The sequence below is a fragment of the Argiope bruennichi genome, chromosome 10, assembly GCF_947563725.1.
Source record: "Argiope bruennichi chromosome 10, qqArgBrue1.1, whole genome shotgun sequence".
NCBI classification, from domain to species: Eukaryota; Metazoa; Arthropoda; class Arachnida; order Araneae; family Araneidae; genus Argiope; species Argiope bruennichi.
In genome coordinates, this window is record NC_079160.1 from 86,380,189 (window position 1) to 86,401,578 (window position 21,390).

General features: G+C 41.3%; 1 protein-coding gene across 1 annotated transcript; it reads right to left on the reverse strand.

The window, feature by feature from the left end:
* Positions 1-4,885: 4,885 nt before the first annotated feature.
* LOC129987634 (uncharacterized) lies at positions 4,886-6,043 on the reverse strand. The gene has a single exon (XM_056095593.1). It carries the CDS (start codon positions 6,041-6,043, stop codon positions 4,886-4,888), a length of 1,158 nt encoding a protein of 385 aa, XP_055951568.1.
* Positions 6,044-21,390: the final 15,347 nt, after the last annotated feature.

Sequence of the window (21,390 nt, forward strand, 5' to 3'; positions counted from 1 at the left end):
ACTTATTTTGGATCTGCAGATCCCATGACTTTTGCCAGTCAGAAACAATGTGACAAGAGATGGACGTTTTAATGTCATGAAAGGGAAGTCCAAAGCTCAAAAATGTCGTAGCAGATTTTGCAGCTGAATCCGCTTTTTCATTTCCATGAATGCCTACGTGACTCGGAACCCAGCAGAAAATAATCTGAAAGCCATCATTTTGTAAAAGACGTAAAGTGAATAAAATTCTAAAAGCAATCGGATGCATCCGATTGTGGTAGTGTGAAAGGGTCTCTAAAGCACTCATGCTATCGGTATAGATGGCAAATTTACGCTGAGTGGAGGTTGAAATTTTCTGAAGGGCAAAGAAAATAGCCACCAACTCAGCAGTAAAAATGGAGCAACAATTGTGTAGACGGTGGCTCAGTGTATCAGAAGGAAATATTATGCCGCAACCAACATGACCTTCTGATTTCGAGCCATCCGTGAAAATTGGCACAAAAGAAGAATATCGATAACGATGTAGTAGAAAAAACTGTTGGAAAATAATATGAGAGGTTGAAAATTTATCGAATTCTCTGAAAGGATTCAAATAGGTAAATTGAGGAATATCCCAGGGTGGGAAACTAAATGAGTCAATAGCTTTAACATGAACTGTGTCAAGACCCGAGTCGAGTAAGAGTATTTTGGTTCTCTCACAAAATGGTAGAATATGAAAAGGACGGGCATTATAAAGGCGATGAAGTCCAACTGATAGTGATATTTCTCTTAATGGGTGTTTTAGAAGGGATTGGATTCTGAAATAAAACATAGCGGACAATTTCTTACGTCTTAAACAAAGTGGCAGCTGATGGCAAATAACGTAGAGGCTTTCTATTGGAGAAGTGCGGAAAGCACCAGAGCAAATGCGTAAAGCGGAGTGATGGACGGTATCCAGTCGCCGCAAAACAGTTGAGCGGGCGGAGCCATATACCATACAACCATAATCGATTCGAGAGAGAATTATTGTCTCATAAATACGAAGAAGGGAGGTTCGATCGGCACCCCAAGATGTTCTGGCAAGTACTTTTAAAATATTCAATAATTTCTCACACTTCTTCCGGAGGTGTAAGATGTGCGGAAGAAAGGTGAGTTTCCGATCGAAAATCACACCCAGAAAACGTATTTCATTTACAACAGGAATTTGAACATTTTGTATTTGAATGTTAGGATCCTGGTGAAAGTTTCTTTTGCGACAGAAATGCACACAGCGACACTTCTCCGGCGACATTTTGTGTCCATTGCTATTGCACCAAGCCACCAATTTGTCCACAGCATTTTGCATTAATTGCTCTATTACATTCATATCACTACCCTGGCATGAGATCTGCAGATCGTCAACATAAAGTGTTCAATTAACAGATGAAGGAAAATGATTCAAAATTTGACTGAGATGAACAATAAAAAGTGTGACACTGAGGACACTTCCTTGGGGAACTCCCTCAGCTTGAATAAAATGATTTGAATAAACGTTTCCTACACGAACGCGAAATGTACGATGAGACAAAAAGTTCCTTAAAAAGATGGGTAAGTTTCCCCTAAAACCAAAGTTAAAAAGTGTAGAAAGTATGCCAAAGCGCCAAGCACGGTCATATGCTTTTTCAATGTCGAAGAATACGGAGACAAGGTGATTCCTCCTGACAAATGCATTGCGGATTTGTGTTTCCAGTAATACGAGATTGTCGAAGGTAGTTCGACCCCTACGGAAACCACTCTGCAATGGGGATATATATCCTTGTTTCTCCAGTTCATATATCAAGCGAGCATTGACCATGCGCTCGAAGGTCTTACAAAGACAACTCGTCAGAGCAATTGGCCTGTAGCTCAGAGGATTTGATGGTTCTCTACCAGGTTTTAAGATGGGAATCACAATAGCTTCGCACCACTGTGTTGGGTATTTTTGCTCCGTCCATATTCTGTTATATAGAAACAGTAGATTGGAAAGTGAAGTTTTATTCAGATGACGAAGCATGTTATATGCGATTCCATCTGGACCGGGACTAGTATCATGGGTATTAGATAAAGCTGCTTCCAGTTCATGCATCCTAAATTCACAGTTGTATGAAAAAGTACTTTGATCATTAAAACGCAAATGCATCTGTTCTGCGGGATTCTTGATTGCCAGAAACGCGGGACTATAAGAATCTATAGCAGAAACATGTGCGAAGGTTTGACCCAGAATATTGGCTACGTCTAATGGGGCGGAATGTATTTCATTTCCTGTATTTAAAACAGGAATGGAAGATTCACTATATATCCCATTGGCAGCCTTTACTTTCCTCCACAAAGTTTTACTGGAAGTATTGGATGTTATTGAGGAAACAAATGATATCCACGATTCTCTCTGACTGCGGCGGCGAATGCGACGAGCAAGCGCTTTGGCTTTCTTAAAAGCAACCAAGTTCTCTGTTGTTGGGTACCTTCTAAATATATTCCACATCTTCTTTTGTTTCTTATGACTGTCGCGGCAGGCTTCATTCCACCACGGTCTGCGATATTTTCTTAGACGTGGGGAAGATTTCGGTATAGTATAATTAGCGGCGTTCATAATGGTTTCAAGGACACATTGAACAGCTTCCGAGATGTCTGATGTAGTGACCATAGTTTGAGTGATATCTGCCAACAGTGCAAATCCATCCCAATGTGCTCGCTGGAATAAGAAACGAGGATGGTGCAGAGTTGCACCATCTCCTTCAGTATACGAGACAATAACTGGGAAGTGATCACTGCCGTAAAGATCATTGCTAACTGTTAAAGTGAAGAATGGTAGCACCCTTGAAAAGGTTATGAAAAGAGTGACACTGAGAACACACCCTTGCGGAACACCCTCAGCTTGATTAAAAATATCGGAATAAAAATTACCAAGACGTACTCGAAAAGTTCGTGAGGTTAAAAAGTTTTGAATAAAAATAGGGAGATTTCCTCTAAAATCTAGGTTAAAGAGAGTTCGTAAAATACCATAGCGCCACGCACGGTCATAAGCTTTTTCTATATCGAAAAAGATAGAAACAAGGTGGTTTCTTCGTACAAAAGCATTACGAATTTGTGTTTCCAGGAGGACGATGTTATCGTAAGTTGAACGTCTACGGCGGAAACCACTCTGTAGTGGCGAAATGTAATCATGTTTTTCTAATTCAAATACCAGGCGCGCATTGACCATGCGTTCGAAAGTTTTACACATCGAGCTAGTTAAAGCGATTGGCCTATAGTTTAGAGGGTTTGCAGGATCCTTTCCAGGTTTAAGGATTGGGATAACTATAGCTTCACGCCATTGTAATGGAAACTCATGCTCAGTCCATATTCGATTAAATAGCTTTAATAAATTGGAAAGAGAGACCTCGTCCAAATGGCGAAGCATATTGTAAGTTATACCATCAGGACCAGGGCTACTATCATTAGAGCAAGCCAGTGCACTTTTCAACTCAAACAAACTAAATTCGCAATTATATGGAAGAGATCTACGGGAAATAAATTGTAATTTACTTCCTTCCGCTCGCTTCTTAGCCACCAGAAATGATGGACTGTATGAATCTACAGCGGAAACTTTTTGAAAAGTATGCCCGAGATTATTGGCAACTTCAAGAGGCGAAGAGTATACCACATTTCCCGATTTTAACACAGGGAAGGAAAAATCGGGATATATTCCATTGGCTGCTTTAACTTTCTTCCACAATTGTTTGCTAGGAGTAGAATAAGTAATAGTAGAAACATATCTAAGCCAGGATTCCCTCTGACTACGCCGACGGATACTGCGAGCGTAAGCTCTAGCTCGTTTAAAAGCAATGAGATTTTCCGTAGTAGGACACCTACGGAATTTGTTCCAAAGTTGCTTTTGCTTTTTGTAACTATCGTGGCAATCTTTATTCCACCACGGTCTACGAAATTTTCTTAGAAGTGGGGAACGCTTGGGAATACTATTATTTGCAGCATTAATAATGCTGTCAAGGACTTGTTGTACCGCTGCCGATATATCTGCTGTATAAACCATAGCTTCAGTGATTTTTGCCTGTTTTGTGAATGCAGACCAATCCGCTCGCTGAAATAGAAAATAAGGCGGACCTTGAATTATACCGCCACTGTCAGCATGGGAAATTATTATAGGGAAATGATCACTACTGTGAAGATCATTTTCAACTGTAAAATTCAAAAGCGGAAAGAGAACTGGCGAACATATTGCAAGATCTAGATTGTGAAAGGAGCGTGTTGGTTCGTGAAAATAAGTTTTCTCGTCATTATTGAGCAAACAGAGACAGTTATTAGAAATAAACTGTTCGATATGCCGCCCACGAGAATTTGTTCTATCTGAACCCCACAAAGTAGAATGGCCATTAAAGTCACCAAGTAGAATAAACGGAGCTGGAAGTTGATCCACTAAACTGTCAAGATCTTGTTGACTAACAGAAGCATTAGGTGGCAAATAGATACAACAGACTGTAATTAATGCTCGTGCATGCACTTGAACAGCCACAGCTTGCAAATCAGTATGGAGCGAAAGAGGTGTGCTCGGAAAGGAATTGGAGGTTAGAATGCAGACACCTCCAGAATTATGGGAGCCGTTTTCTGCATTTTTCCGAACGGTATTATAACCACGTAATTTAAGTGGGATGTTTGTCTTCAAGAAAGTTTCTTGAAGGCAGAGACAAGCGGGATGAAATTTGTTAAGCATTGTCCTAATTTCATTTAATTTGGGACGAATGCCGCGACAGTTCCATGAAATACAAAAACCCATTAAGAAGCGTGTGTTTTAAAAGCAGTGGTAGGAACATTAGATGGTATTTGGTATTTGGTATTTTGAGATTTAATGGCGCAAGAGCCAAATATGGCTATACTGCGCCAAACAAATGGTTTTAAAAATGTCACGTATAATTCAATCAGTTGGAACATTAGATGGAGTTGACGATAACTCGCAACTCATTTGGAGGTCATTATCATCCTCTTCAGATGGATGAAGCGAAATACTATCGGGACTTTTGGGCACGCCTTTAAAAATGGATGATAAATCCTTGTGGACTATGCCCTGACTCGCAAGTCCCAGAGCGACTGAGTTATTCAAAGTTGACTTTTTCATTTTTTGATGAAGATTATTTTGAGGGATGCCGCGTTTCGAAATCTTAAGCTTCAATGCTTTGTTCGGTTTTACTTTGCGTTGATGCTTTTCCGGTTTACTGGGTTCAGAAGCACTGGTTATAGAAATTTCAGAATCTGTATCAGATACTTTTGGTAGAGGTTTAGTTCTGGGCATATTCTGCACACAATTTGCACAGGAGCAATTTGCACAAAATTTTGTTTTGGTAACAGATGCGTAAGTCACGCCTGGTGTTGGCGTCTGAGCAAGTACTTTTCGCCTGGCCTCAGGATATGGAATATCTTCCTTCAATTTAACCGATACAATCTGTTTTTCCAATGTCCAACGGGGGCAAGATCGAGAAAAGGAACTGTGGTTACCATCACAGTTCACGCACTTTTCCGCTGCAGAACACTGTTGGTTGTCATGGCCTTTTTCTCCACAGCGGGCACAGGTGAGAGTCCCGCGGCAGCTGGCTTTAGAATGCCCAAAGCGTTGGCATTGGAAACATCGAAGTGGGTTTGGAATATATGTCCTAACAGGCAATTTCATATAGCCGACTTTCACAGATTCAGGTAATTTAGGATTGTTAAACGTGAGAATGAAGTGCTTAGTAGGAAGGAGTTGTCCATCCCGTCGGATAGTTATACGGCGTACATGAGTTACTCCTTCAGGTTTCAGTTCTGCAGTAATTTTTTCAATGGAATCATTAAACAACTCGCCACACGTTATTACACCTTTTGAAGAATTTAATGTAGCGTGAGCACTTACGCTTACAGATATTGTTCCCAATGTTTTCAGTTTCAGTATTTGTTGTGATTGCTTTCGGGAACTCACTTCCACAAGCAAATCACCAGATCGTAGTTTCCGGGTCGATGATACAGTACCAAGTGTTCCAGTGATGGCCTTTTCAACAAGAAAAGGTGAAACATTATGGAAGGTTTCATTGTTTGTAGACATGCGCTTTATGATGAAAAATTTGTCAAAATGTATTAAGGAAGTTTGATTCTTTTGTTGCCCACTGAAGGGAGCAAAGTTTTTACGGCCCATACGATATTGATGGGGATTCAGGCCCAGCGGCATCGCCCACCACGGAGCCCTACAAGGGATGGTAGTAACTGGCTCTAGATGTTCCTAGCCTCAGCACTTACCATAATGCTAACTGGTACCTATACGCTGGGAGTTACCCCCGGGGACAGTGACCACCCTTAACGCCAAGCCCAAGGAGTAACCCCTTCGCTTCATCCCTAGCAGACTAACCACTCCGGTGGCTAGGTACCAGCCGATTGATACACTGGGGACCACAGTGCACCACCCGTCTAATGGGTTGCCACGCTCGGCAAACACGTGGGGGTATTTGCTGTCCATGAGAAGCAGGAAGCAAACAGAGCGGCGACAGCTTCTCATGGAGAGCTCCCTCGCCTACCCTCGAGGGAAAGAAAAAAAGAAGACAGCAGGTTGGTTGGTTGGTTGAGTTTTTTGGCACAAGAGCCATTCTTGGCTAAACTGCGCCAGACTTTTGTTGAATTAAAGTTCAATTCTAGAGACCATTTGAATTAAAAGCGATAAAGGTTTTAAAACACAAGACACATAATACGCAAAAATGATTATTAAGAAAAATGAAAAATGTTAAATACTCATATAAAACCCAATTGATTTTAAAAATTTAAAAACATTTGGATGGTGTTTCTCACCGATCAAGTCTTAAGAGAAGTTGACTTAAAAAGGCAATGACGCTGATGATTAAAAGAAGGACATTCAACAAAGATGTGCTTTACACTAAAATTCACATGACACGTGGGGCAAATTGGCGCTCTATCACCAAAAATTAGATGACGGTGAGTGAAACGCGTATGACCTATACGGAGGCGAGTCAATTTAACATCAACCTCTCGTATAGGTAGAACAGGCCACAAACCAATTCTTGGTTTTATTGAATGTAGTTTGTTCTGGATCCGAGTATCCCATGAATCTTGCCAAGTTGTAAATAGTTTATAAACAAATGACTTTTTGAAGTCACAATATGGGAGGGCCTGAGACTGAAATGTTGATGCAGATTTAGCTGCAACATCAGCCCTTTCATTGCCCGCAATACCCACGTGAGCCGGAACCCAGCAGAGAATTATATTAAAACCCCTGTTTTGTAGTAACCGCAGGTTAAACAAAATTTCTAAAGCGATTGGATGCATGTGCTTTTGGAAATGAGCAAGGGTTTCCAAAGCACTCATACTGTCAGTATATATAATAAAACTACGCTCAGTAGAAGGGGAAATTTCCTTTAGTGCGTAAAAAATTGCCATCAACTCAGCAGTAAAAACAGAACAAACGTGGTTAAGACGGTAGCTGAGTGTATCAGATGGAGTTATAATGGCACAACCAACATGTCCATCTGATTTTGAGCCATCTGTAAACACTGGGGTAAAAGAAGAATACTGACAGCGGTGGTCATGGAAAATCTGTTGAAAAATAACAGAACTAGTTGAAAATTTATCAAAGCCAAAAAAAGGGTTCAGAAAAGACAAATTTGGAATATCCCAAGGTGGAAAAGAATAAAGATCAAGAGATTTAATGGCTATGTTATTAAGATCCGAGTCATGCAAGGCATTTTTGACTCTCCGACAAAAAGGTAGAATATGATAAGGTCGGGCATTATAAATTCTTTGAAGGTTTTCAGGAGAACCCATGCAATGAATGGGATGGTTTGGGACAGATAGTGACCGAAAATAAAACAAAGTAGACAATTTCTGACGCCGCAAATGAAGTGGCAACTGGTGGCAAATAACATATAAGCTCTCTACTGGAGAAGTTCGAAATGCACCAGAGCAGATCCTGAGAGCAGAGTGGTGAACAGTATCAAGATGTCTCAAAACAGAAGGACGGGCAGACCCATACACCATACAGCCATAATCCATGCGCGAGAGAATGATCGCTTGGTAGATACGGAGCAGGGAGGTTCGATCGGCACCCCAAGATGTTTTAGAAAGCACTTTTAAAATGTTCAAATTTTTCTCACACCTCTTCCGCAAGTCTAAGACATATGGAAGGAAAGTGAGCTTTCGATCGAAGATCACTCCCAAAAACCGTACTTCAGTCACAACTGGAATTGGTGTGCCTCTTATCTTTATAACCGGATCTAAGTGCATATTTCTTTTCCTACAAAAGTGAACACATCGACTCTTTTCAGGAGAGATAGTGTGACCATTTTTATTGCACCAAGTTACCACCTTATTAACTGCATTTTGCAATTGCTGTTCTATTATATTCATGTTACTACCCTGACATGAGATCTGTAAATCATCAACATACAGACTGGCGTGTACGAATGAGGGCAAATGATTTAAAATTAGACTGAGATGAACAATAAAGAGGGTTGGTTGGTTGCTTAAAGTTTTATGGCGCAAGAGCCATATCTGGCCATACTGCGCCAAGCAAAATTTAAAGTAGACTTTATTAATAATTATAAATATCTACAGCACCAGTCTATGATAAAAGTTTCATAAAACCAAAATATATAGCATTTAAAAATGTAAAAAAGAAAACGCAAACAATCATTTAGAAGAAAAAAAGAGTAAAAAGGAAACGAATGATGGAAATTTGTTAAAATCTTAAAGTGATAAGGCAAAAGTAATTTATGAAAACATTAAATGTGATTTAAAAAGCCTGTGGCTCTCAAAAAGTTAAAAATATTTGGGTGGTATTTCTCACCCACCAAGTCCTTCAAAACTACTGATGATGTATGAAAATATTGGAGACGATGTGAATTAAAAGTAGGACATTCAATAAAGATGTGTTTTACACTAAAATCAACATGGCAAGTCGGGCAATTTGGCGCCCTTTCGCCAAAAATTAGGTGCTTGTGCGTGAAACGTGTATGTCCTATACGGAGGCGAGTCAACCTGACATCCACCTCACGTACAGGGAGGACCGGCCACGGGCCAATGTTACTCTTCACTTCATGCAGTTTGTTATGGATCTGCAGATCCCATTTATTTTGCCAGGTAGAACAGATGTAATTAATGAAAGACCGCCTAATATCGTTATAAGGAAGTCCTTGGTTCAAACAAGACAATGCAGATTTTGCAGCAGAATCAGCCATTTCATTTCCATGTATGCCGACATGACTCGGAACCCAACAAAAAATAATTTCAAAATCCTCATTCTGCAAGAGGCTCAAAAGGGATAAAATTTCTATTGCTGTTGGATGCATGCGATTATGATAGTGAGAAAGTGTTTCCAGTGCACTCATGCTATCGGTATATATTATGAATTTTCGATGTGGCAAAGATGAGATCTTTTGTAGAGCGCACAATATAGCAAGCAACTCAGCAGTAAATACTGAACAACAATTATGAACCCGATAGCTCACTATATCAGATGGAAATACTATGCCATAACCGACATGACCATCTGATTTCGAGCCATCCGTGAAAATTGGATCAAAAGAGGAATACCGATTGCGATGATAGAAAAATAGCTGTTGGAAGACAACAGGTGCAGTTGAGGATTTATCGAAGCCTTTGAATGGATTCACAAAAGAGAATTTCGGGGCATCCCAAGGTGGAAAAATAAAGGAGTCAACAGTTTTAACACTAACAGCATTGAGGTCCGAGTCACTTATGAGCATTTTGGCTCTCTCACAGAATGGTAGAATGTGAGACGGACGGGCATTATACAATCTACGAACACCACTCGGGAATGTCATTTGACTTAAGGGGTGTTTAAAAATAGATTTTATTTTGAAATAATATGAAACCGAAATTTTATGGCGTCTTAAATAAAGGGGCAACTGGTGACAGATAACATAAAGGCTTTCAATAGGAGAAGTACGGAACGCACCGGAGCAGATCCTTAAAGCAGAATGGTGTACAGTATCCAGCCGTCGTAAAACAGATGATCGGGCCGAACCATATACCATACACCCGTAGTCAATGCGCGAAAGGATGATTGCATCATAAATACGGAGTAGAGAGGTCCGATCGGCACCCCAGGATGTTCTGGAAAGTACTTTCAAAATATTTAACTTTTTCTCACACTTCATTCGCAAATGCAAAATATGCGGAAGGAAGGTGAGCTTCCGATCGAATATTACTCCTAAAAACCGTATTTCGCTCACCACTGGGATAGGTATATTTCGAATATAAATATTCGGATCCGGGTGAATTATTCTCTTCCGGCAGAAGTGAACGCATCTACTCTTCTCAGGCGAGATTGCGTGCCCATTGTTCTTGCACCAAGCTACCACCTTATTTACTGCGTTTTGCAATTGTCGTTCAATGAGATTCATGTTGCTACCTTGACATGAGATCTGCAGATCGTCGACATAAAGAGTTCCATTAATAGATGGAGGCAAATGATTTAAAATCTGGCTCAGATGAATAATAAACAATGTGACACTGAGGACACTTCCTTGTGGAACTCCCTCAGCTTGAATAAAATGATTAGAGTAAAAGTTGCCAATGCGAACACGAAAAGTACGTCTTGATAAAAAGTTTTGTAAAAAATGGGCAAGTTACCCCTAAAACCTATATTAAAAAGTGTTGAAAGTATGCCGTAGCGCCATGTACGGTCGTATGCCTTCTCAATGTCGAAAAATATGGAAACTAGGTGGTTCCTCCTCACAAAGGCATTGCGTATTTGGGTTTCCAGTAAAACGAGGTTGTCAAAAGTAGACCGACCTCTCCGGAAACCACTCTGCAACGGGGAGAGGCATCCTTGTTTCTCTAATTCGAAAATTAGGCGAGCATTGACCATGCGCTCGAAGGTCTTACAGAGGCAATTTGTAAGAGCAATCGGTCTATAGTTCAGAGGAATTGATGCTTCCTTGCCTGGTTTTAATATTGGGATCACAATAGCTTCGCGCCATTGTGAAGGGTACTTCTGTTCAATCCATATTCTGTTAAATAATAACAACAGATTCGAAAGGGAAGTTGCATTCAAATGGCGGAGCATATTATATGTGATCCCATCTGGCCCGGGACTGATATCATGAACTTGAGACAAGGCCATTTCCAATTCAATCATCCTGAATTCACAGTTATATGGAAGATTACTTCGGGCATTGAAGCGCAAAGGCAACCGTTCCGCGCGATTCTTAATTGCCAGAAATTCAGGGCTGTAAGAATCCGTTGCGGAAACTTGTGCAAACGCATGGCCGAGAATGTTAACAACGTCTAATGGGTTTGAATACACCATATTACCAGTTTTTAAAACAGGAATAGAAGTTTCATTATAGATCCCATTAGCAGCCTTAACCCTTTCCCATAAAAGTTTACTCGAAGTAGAGGATGTGATGGATGAAACAAATTTAATCCACGATTCTCTCTGACTACGACGCCGTATGCGGCGAGCTAGCGCTTTGGCTCTTTTATAAGCGATCAAATTCTCAGTCGTAGGGTACCTTCTAAAAGTATTCCAGAGTTTCTTTTGGTTCTTATGACTGTCGCGACAAGCTTCATTCCACCACGGCCTACGGAATTTTCTTAGACGTGGGGATGTTTTTGGAATGGCGGTGTTCGCGGCGTTCATTATTGTATCAATGACATTTTGTACTGATTTTGAAATATCTGCATCACTGACCATAGCCTCATTGATAACTGCTAGTTGGGAGAATGTAGTCCAGTCTGCCCGCTGAAACAGAAAACGCGGAGGACAAATAGTCGCACCTCGACCATCAGCGTGGGAGATTATTAGGGGAAAGTGATCGCTATTGTGCAGATCATCTTCAATTCTCAAATTCATCAATGGTAGCAGTTCAGGAGTGCATATGGCTAGGTCAAGACAGTGGAAGCTACGTGTGGGCGTATGGAAGTACGTTTTCTCGTCATTATTGAGCAGACAGAGACAGTTATTAGCAATAAACTGTTCAATCTGCTGCCCTCGAGAGTTTGTACTATCCGAGCCCCATAGAATACTATGTCCATTGAAGTCGCCAAATAAAATGAAGGGTGAGGGAAGTTGGTCTACTAGATTGTCCAGGTCTTGCTGACGGATGACACCGTGTGGCGGAAGATAAATACAACAGACTGTGACCAAAGATCGTATATGGACCTGCACAGCCACAGCCTGAAGAGATGTGTGTAAAATAAGAGGAGTGCTCGGATAAAAATTTGAGGTGAAAATACAGACACCTCCAGAACCATGAGATCCAGTGTCTGTATCTTTCCGAACACAGTTATATCCGCGTAACTTGATGGGAATATTGGGTGTCAAGAAGGTTTCTTGAACACCGAAACAGATAGGATGAAATTTGTTAATAATTGATTTCATGTCATGAAGTTTGGAACGAATGCCGCGACAATTCCAAGAAACGAAGGTACCCATTAAGAGAGAGATTTAGATGGGGAGTGTGAGTGAGCAGCTGTAGGAGTTGCCTGATCTTCGCAACTCATAGATAGTGCATCTTCATCCTCAGACGGATGGAGCTTAAAATCAGGGATATTTGGTGTGCCTCCAAAGATAGATGTCAAATCCTTATGGGCTACACCATCTCTTGCTAATCCCAAAGCGACGGAATTCCGAGAAGTAGATTTTTGTAATCTAACAGAAAGATCTTTATGTGATATGCCACGTTTAGCAAGTTTCAATGTCAATGAGGACTGAGGTTTTTTCTTACGAGTTTTTTTAGATGCTGATAGATCCGGTTTAGGAGATTCTGAAATACTTTGAACTGAATTATCAGAATCAGATTCTGATGTTTTTACAGGTAGTTTTGGTTTTGGAGTTTGCTTTATGCAGTTTTCACAGGAACAATTTGTACAAAATGGTTTTTGGACAACGGAGGCATAGCTAATGCCTGGCGTAGGTGTCTGAATTTGAACTCTACGTCTAGCTTCTGGGTATGTTATGTTTTCTTTTATTTTGATAATAGTGACTTCTTTTTCCAGTTTCCAGTGGGAGCAATTTCGAGAATAAGAGGGATGATCGCCACCACAGTTTACGCACTTTTCTGTTGCGGAGCACTGCTGGCTATCATGCCCTTTATCAGCACAGCGGGCACAAGTAAGTGTCCCGCGGCAATTAATCTTCGAGTGGCCAAAGCGCTGGCATTGGAAACACCTCAATGGATTTGGTATATAATGCCGCACAGGTAACTTAATATAACCGGCATATATAAATTCAGGTAGCTTGGGGCTATGGAAGGTGAGCACATAATGTTTTGTTGGAAGGAGTTGACCATCCCGCCGAATGGCAATCTGGCGAATATGAGTCACTCCTTGAGGTTTCAATTCTGAAGTTATTTCTTCCAGAGAGACATTAAATAATTCTCCGCAAGTTATTACACCTTTGGAGAAGTTTAAGGATGTGTGTGGACTAACAGAAATGGGTATAGAAGCTAGAGCTTTCAGTTTCATGATTTGCTGTGATTGTTTTTTAGAATCGACTTCAATTAATAAGTCACCAGAACGCATTTTTTTAATAGACTGCACCTCACCGACGGTAGCAGAGACGGCTTTCTGAACTAAAAAAGGTGAAACGGAGTTAAAAGTATCTTGTTTTTCTGATTTTCGTTTAATTACAAAAAATTTATCAAAATTATCAACATTAGTAAAAGTTTTATGTACTTTACGCCCACTGAAGGGACCACGTTTGGAGGAGCCCATACGATATTAGAAAAGATTCGGGTCCGACGGCACCGCCCACCACGGAGCCCAACAAGGGAAGGCAATTACCGGCTCTGGTCATGCCCAGCCTCGGCATCCACCCTAGTGCTAATCGGTACCTATACGCTCGGAGTTACCCCCGGGGACAGTGACCACCCTTAACGCCAAGCCCAAGGAGTAACCCCTTCGTTTGATCCCTAGCAGACTAGCCACTAAGATGACTACCTACCAGCCGATTGATGCACAGGGGACCACAGTGCACCACCCGTCTTTCTAATGGGTCGCCACGCACGGCAAACACGTGGGGTTTTGGCTGTCCATGAGAAGCAAGAAGCAAACAGAGCGGCAACAGCTTCTCATGGAGAGCTCCCTCGCTTGCCGTCGAGGGACGGAAGTACCAAGCAAAAAGCAGAAGACGTAGAGGAGAGTAAGCATGAAGGGAGTAAAGATCCCTGGGTACCTCGGGATTGGGACACCCGTACTCACCTATAGTAGGTGAGCCCCTGAGGGGACAATAAAGAGGGTGACACTGAGGACACTTCCCTGAGGAACACCCTCAGCTTGTATAAAATGATTTGAATAAAAATTACCAACACGAACTCGAAAAATTCTATATGATTAAAAATTCTGTAAAAATATGGGCATGTTTCCTCTAAGCCCAATTTTAAAAAGTGTAGAAAGTATGCCAAAGCGCCACGCACGGTCATAAGCCCTCTCAATATCAAAGAATATGGACACAAGGTGGTTTCTCCTAACAAATGCATTGCGAATTTGGGTTTCCAGCAAAATCAGATTATCAAAAGTCGATCTTCCTTTGCGGAAACCACTCTGCAACTGGGAGATGCAGCCTTTTTTCTCCAATTCGTAGATTAGACGAGCATTAACCATGCGTTCAAAAGTCTTGCAAAGACAGTTCGTAAGAGCAATTGGTCTGTAGTGTAAAGGGCTTGATGGGTCTTTCCCAGGCTTTAGGATTGGAATTACAGTAGCTTCGCTCCATTGTTTAGGGTACTTCTGCTCAGTCCAAATCCTGTTAAACAATAGTAACAAATTAGATAGAGAAGTCGCATTTAAATGGCGAAGCATGCTATAAGTTACTCCATCTGGTCCGGGGCTTGTATCGTGGGCTTGAGTTGTTGTTGTTTTGGATTTTTTTGGCGCAAGGGCCATATCTGGCCATGCTGCGCCAAGCATATGGTTTAAAATCATACTACATAAAAGATAGTTTCATCAATTAAAATATAAAACAGTTTAGTCTCTGTAAAAGAAGGCGAAAATTGAATAGATTAAAATGAACATATAACATTCAGAAATTTAAAATGAGCAATGATGGTTTAAATGTGGAAATAAAAAGTGAAAGTCACAAAGTTATTTTTAGTTGTCAAACAAGCCAAAAAATGAATTAAATGTACGTGAAAAGGCGAATAGCCTTTAAGAATTTGAAAATATTTTGGTGGTACGTCTCCCCCACCAAGTCTGTTAAAGTTAAAGATGAAGATTTAAAAAAACGAATTCTATGTGAGCTAAATGAGCAACATTCTATTAAAATGTGTTTAATACTAAAAACGACCCGACATGTGGGACATATCGGTGCACTGTCTCCAAAAATAAGATACTTATGCGTAAAGCGGGAGTGCCCTATACGGAGACGAGTCAACTTAACATCAAGCTCTCGTATAGGAATCGTAGGCCATAAACCAATGGATGGTTTGACTGAATGCAACTTATTCTCAGTCTGCAGATCCCATTTTCCTTGCCATATTGATAGCAGGCGGGAAAAAATGGCTGTTTTAAAGTCACTATATGGGATGCTTTGACACAGCGAAGTGGAAGCATGTTTTGCAGCGACATCTGCTGCTTCATTTCCAACAATGCCCACGTGACTTGGTACCCAGCTAAATATAATATTAAATCCCTTTTCCTTAAGAGTTCGTAAAAGAGACAATATCTCAATGGCAATCGGATGCATTCGATTATGGTAGTTGGATAATGTCTCCAATGCACTCATGCTATCAGTATAGATTATGAAATTACCCTGAGTGTTTGGCGAGATCTTCTCTAGAGCACAGAAAATTGCAGTCAACTCAGCAGTAAACACTGAGCAACAATTGTGCAAACGATAGCTCAGTGTCTCAGATGGAAGTATGATGCCACTACCGACATGTCCATCCGATTTCGAACCATCTGTAAAAATTGGTGCAAAAGAAGAATATTGGCAGCGATGATAGTGGAAAAGCTGCTGTAAAACAACTGGCGCAGTTATGTCTTTATTGAAACCAGAAAACGGGTTCAAAAAGGTAAATTTTGGAACATTCCAAGGAGAGAATTGGAGAGAAGGAACTGATTTAATAGTAATATCATTAAGTTCCAAATCGTTCAGAAGCATTTTCATTCTCTCACAAAAAGGGCGTATGTGAAAGGGACGCGCATCATAGAGTCTCCGCAGTCCAGCCGATAGTGTCATTTCACCCAATGGATTATTCAAGTTAGCTTGTGCGTGTAGGAAGTATAAAGTAGATATTTTTTTTCGCCTTAAGTCGAGTGGTAACTGGTGGCAGATATTATAGAGGCTTTCTATGGGTGATGTTCGAAAGGCGCCCGAGCAAATTCGCAAAGCCGAATGGTGGATGGTGTCCAGACGTCGTAAAACGCTAGAGCGAGCAGATCCATACACCATACATCCATAGTCAATCCGAGAAAGGATAACAGCCTGGTACACACGGAGGAGGGAAGTTCTATCTGCACCCCAAGTTGTTTTGGAGAGAACCTTCAGAATGTTTAAGGTTTTCTCACATTTCTTTCTCAAAAACTGAATATGTGGAAGGAAAGTTAGTTTATTATCAAAGAAGATCCCTAAAAATTTCATTTCCTCTACGACAGGTATGGTAGTAGTGCGTATATATAGTACAGGGTCCAAGTGAATGTTCCGTTTTCTACAGAAGTGAATGCACCGACATTTCTCAGGTGAGATTTTATATCCGTTTGTATCGCACCAAGCTACTATCTTGTTAATTGCATTCTGTAGCTGACGCTCAATCAAACGCATATTACTTCCTTGGCAAGAGATCTGCAGATCATCTACGTAAAGACTTCCATGAATAGAGGATGGCAAATGATTAAGTATCTGACTAAAATGAAGAATAAAAAGTGTAACACTGAGGACACTTCCTTGTGGAACACCCTCAGTTTGAATAAAATAATTAGAATAAAAATTACCCAAGCGAACTCGGAACGTTCGGTAAGCTAAAAAATTCATTAAAAAGATGGGCAAGTTTCCTCTAAAACCAAGATTAAAAATCGTAGATAGTATGCCGTATCGCCATGTACGGTCATATGCCTTTTCAATATCAAAGAAAACAGAAACAAGGTGATTCCTCCGGACAAAAGCATTGCGAATTTGGGTCTCCAGTAGGATCAGGTTATCAAAAGTTGATCGTCCTTTTCGGAAACCACTCTGCAACAGGGGAATGCTTCCTTGCTTCTCTAATTCAAACACAAGGCGAGCATTGACCATACGCTCAAAGGTCTTGCTGAGACAACTCGTAAGAGAAATTGGTCTATAATTCAAAGGGTTTGATGGTTCTTTGCCAGGTTTTAACACTGGAATCACAAAAGCTTCGCACCATTGATGAGGGTATATCTGCTCATTCCAGATTCTATTGAATAAAAATAATAAATTGGAAAGGGAAACTCTATTCAAATGGCGAAGCATGCAATATACGATTCCATCTGGCCCGGGGCTGGTATCACGGGTGCGAGATAACGCTGCGTCCAGTTCTGACATTCTAAATTTGCAGTTATATGGAAAAGTTCTCTTGGTATTAAAACGCAAATGCGATCGTTCTGCGCGATTCTTAATTGCCGTAAATTCAGGACTATAAGAATCAATTGCTGAAACTTTCGCGAATGCTTGGCCAAGAATGTTAGCTATGTCCAATGGAGCGGAATGTTTCACTTCTCCTGTATTCAAAACAGGGATGGTAAATTCACGATAAATCCCATTGGCGGCCTTAACTTTGTTCCACAAGGTTTTACTGGAAGTGGAGTATGTTATGGATGAAACAAAAGATGCCCATGATTCCCTTTGACTTTGACGGCGAACTCTGCGAGAAAAGGCTTTGGCTCGTTTAAAAGCAATTAGATTTTTTGTCGTTGGGTACCTTCTAAATATGTTCCAAAGTTTTTTTTGAGTCTTATAACTGTCGCGACAAGCTTCATTCCACCATGGTCTTCGAAATTTTCTGAGACGTGGGGAACTCTTTGGTATGGTTTCATTAGCGGCGCTCATTATGGTATCAATAACATTTTGCACTGCTTCCGAGATATCCGCAGTTCTGACCATTGTCTCTGTAATATTTGCAAGTTCCGAGAAAGCATTCCAGTTCGCTCCCTGGAATATGAAACGAGAGGAACATGGTGTCACCTCATTAATGCCATTTTGTGAAACTATTACAGGAAAGTGATCACTATTATAGAGATCACTTTCGACTGTGAGATTAAGCAAAGGGAGGATCTCAGGAGAACAAATGGCCAGATCAAGATTATGGAAGGTTCTTGTGGGTTCGTGGAAGTACGTTTTCTCGTTATTATTTATCAGACAGAGGCAGTTATTTGATAGGAACTGCTCTATCTGTCGCCCACGAGAGTTTGTGCTATCCGAACCCCACAAGGTACTATGCGCATTGAAATCGCCGAGTAGGATAAAAGGTGAAGGAAGCTGATCCACCAAGTTGTCGAGTTCTTGCTGACTGATGATATCATGAGGCGGAAGATAAATGCAGCAAACTGTGACCAGCGTTCTTGCGTGAACCTGTGCTGCCACAGCTTGCAAGGAAGTATGTAAACTGAGTGGTGTGCTTGGATACAGGTTTGACGTAAATATACAGACACCTCCACAACTGTGAGATCCTGTTTCCACATCTTTTCTAACACAATTAAAGCCACGCAATTTTAAAGGGATGTTTGGTGTCAAGAAAGTTTCTTGGACACAAAAACAGATGGGATGAAATTTGTTAAGAATAGTCTTGATGTCATGAAGTTTGGAACGAATGCCGCGACAATTCCAAGAAAGGAAGGTACCCATTAAGAAATTTTATTGCGAATCGAGGAATTAAGAGCAGTGGTTGGAGTTGCTGAAACTTCACAACTCATGTCAAAGTCAGCTTCATCCTCAGAAGGATGGAGTTTTAAATCGGGACTATTTGATAAGCCTCCAAAAATGGACGTCAAGTCCTTATGGGCTATACCCCTACTAGCAAGTCCCAATGCAACAGAATGTTTGGTGCTTGATTTCTTTAACTGCGAAGACAGTTCTTTCTTCGACAGTCCACGTTTTGCAAGCTTTAGTTTAAGCGATTTTACCGGCTTTGTTTTTCGCTTATTTTTGTCTAGTTTTTCAATATCAGGTGTGTTGCCAATCGATTTTTCTGTATCAGAATCAGATGACTGCTTAGGAGAGATCATACGGGTGGTATTTTGAGCACAGTTGGGACAGGTACAATTTTCACAAAAGTTTTTCTTTACTATAGATGCATAACTTACGCCAGGGGAGGGTGTTTGTGCAAGAACTTTCTTTCGAGCCTCAGGATATGGAATATTTTCTTTAATTTTAGTTGCTGTAATTTGTTTTTCGATTTTCCAACGTGGGCATAAGCGGGAGAAGGACGTATGTTCGCCTTTACAATTCACGCACTTCTCTGGTGCTGAACAATCCTGGCTCTCATGTCCTTTCTCAGCACAGCGGGCACAAGTGACTGTCCCACGGCAGTTTGCTTTCGAATGCCCAAAACGCTGACATTTAAAGCATCTGAGAGGATTCGGTATGTATGGTCTCACGGGAAGCTTAATGTAACCAGCATATATGTAGTCCGGGAGTTTAGGGGACATAAAAGTAAGTATATGATGTTTAGTCTCAAGAGTTTGTCCATCTCGCCGGATGGTAATACGGCGGACATCTGTGACACCTTGCGATTTTAATTCCTCTGTAATTAAATCTACAGGCAAGTTGAAAATCTCTCCACATGTAATAACACCTTTTGATGTATTTAAAGATGTGTGTGGGTATACCTTGATTGGTATAGTTGCCAAAGCCTTTAACTTTTGTATGTTCTGGGCTTGCTTTCGTGAATTAATCTCAATCAGCAAGTCGCCAGAACGCATCTTGCGTATTGACGTCGCATCACCAATTGTAGCACAAATTGCTTTCTGTACCAAAAAAGGGGAAACTGTTTCAAATGTCTCACTTTCAGAAATTCGTTTTATTATAAAAAATCGATCAAAATGTTGGTTAATAGAAAAAGTGTTAGGAACTATGTGACGCCCACTAAAGGGACCCTTCTTGGGAGGAGCCATGCGATATGAAATATGATTCGGGCCCGACGGCACCGCCCACCACGGAGCCCAACAAGGGAAGGCAGCCACCGGCTCTGGCCATTCCCAGCCTCGGCGCTTACCTTGGTGCTAGCCGGAACCTATACGCTCGGAGTTACCCCCGGGGACAGTGACCACCCTTAACGCCAAGCCCAAGGAGTAACCCCTTTGCTTGATCCCTAGCAGACTAGCCACTCAGGTGACTAGGTACCAGCCGATTGATGCACAGGGGACCACAGTACACCACCCGTCTTTCAAATGGGTTGCCACGCACGGCCAACACGTGGGACTTTGGCTGTCCATGAGAAGCAAGAAGCAAACAGAGCGGCGAGAGCTTCTCATGGAGAGCTCCCTCGCTTGCCGTCGAGGGAAGGAAAAAACAGCAGAAAGCAGAAGACGTAGGGGAGTTTGAACATGAAGGGAGTAAAGATCCCTGGGTACCTCGGGATTGGGACACCCGTACTCACCTAAAGAAGGTGAGCCCCTGAGGGGATCGTGGGCTTGAGATAGAGCCCTTTCCAGTTCGAACATCCTAAATTCACAATTGTATGAAAAGGTATGACTATCATTAAAATGCAAAGGCAACCGTTCCGCGGGATTCTTAATTGCCAAAAACTCAGGACTATAAGAATCAGCTGCGGAAACTTGTGCGAATGCTTGGCCTAGAATATTAGCTACGTCTAATGGGGCAGAATACAACATATTTCCTGTTTTTAAAACGGGAATGGAAGATTCGCTATAAATGCCATTTGCAGCTTTTATCTTTTTCCACAAAAGTTTAGTGGGAGTTGAGGATGTGATCGAGGATACGAACTTGATCCAAGATTCTCTTTGACTATGACGCCGAATTCGTCGAGCTAAGGCTTTGGCTTTTTTAAAAGCGACAAGATTTTCTGTCGTAGGGTATCTTCTAAATATGTTCCAGCGTTTTTTCTGATTTTTATAACTATCGCGGCAGGCTTCATTCCACCACGGTCTGCGGAATTTTCTTACATGTGGGGAACTCTTTGGAATGGTGGCGTTTGCGGCGCTTATTATATTGTCAACGACATGTTGCACTGCTTCCGTGATGTCGTAAGTATTAACCATATTCTCTGTGATTTCTGCCAAATGCTTGAAAGAATCCCAGTTTGCCCGCTGGAATAGAAAACGCGGAGGACATAATGTCGCACCGCCGCTATCAGCGTGGGAGACTATAATAGGGAAATGATCACTATTGTAAAGATCCTCACTTACTGCGAAAGTCAGCAGTGGCATGAGCTCAGGTTGGTTGGTTGGTTGGTTTGATTTTATTGGCGCAAGAGCCATATTTGGCTATACTGCGCCAAACGTATGGTA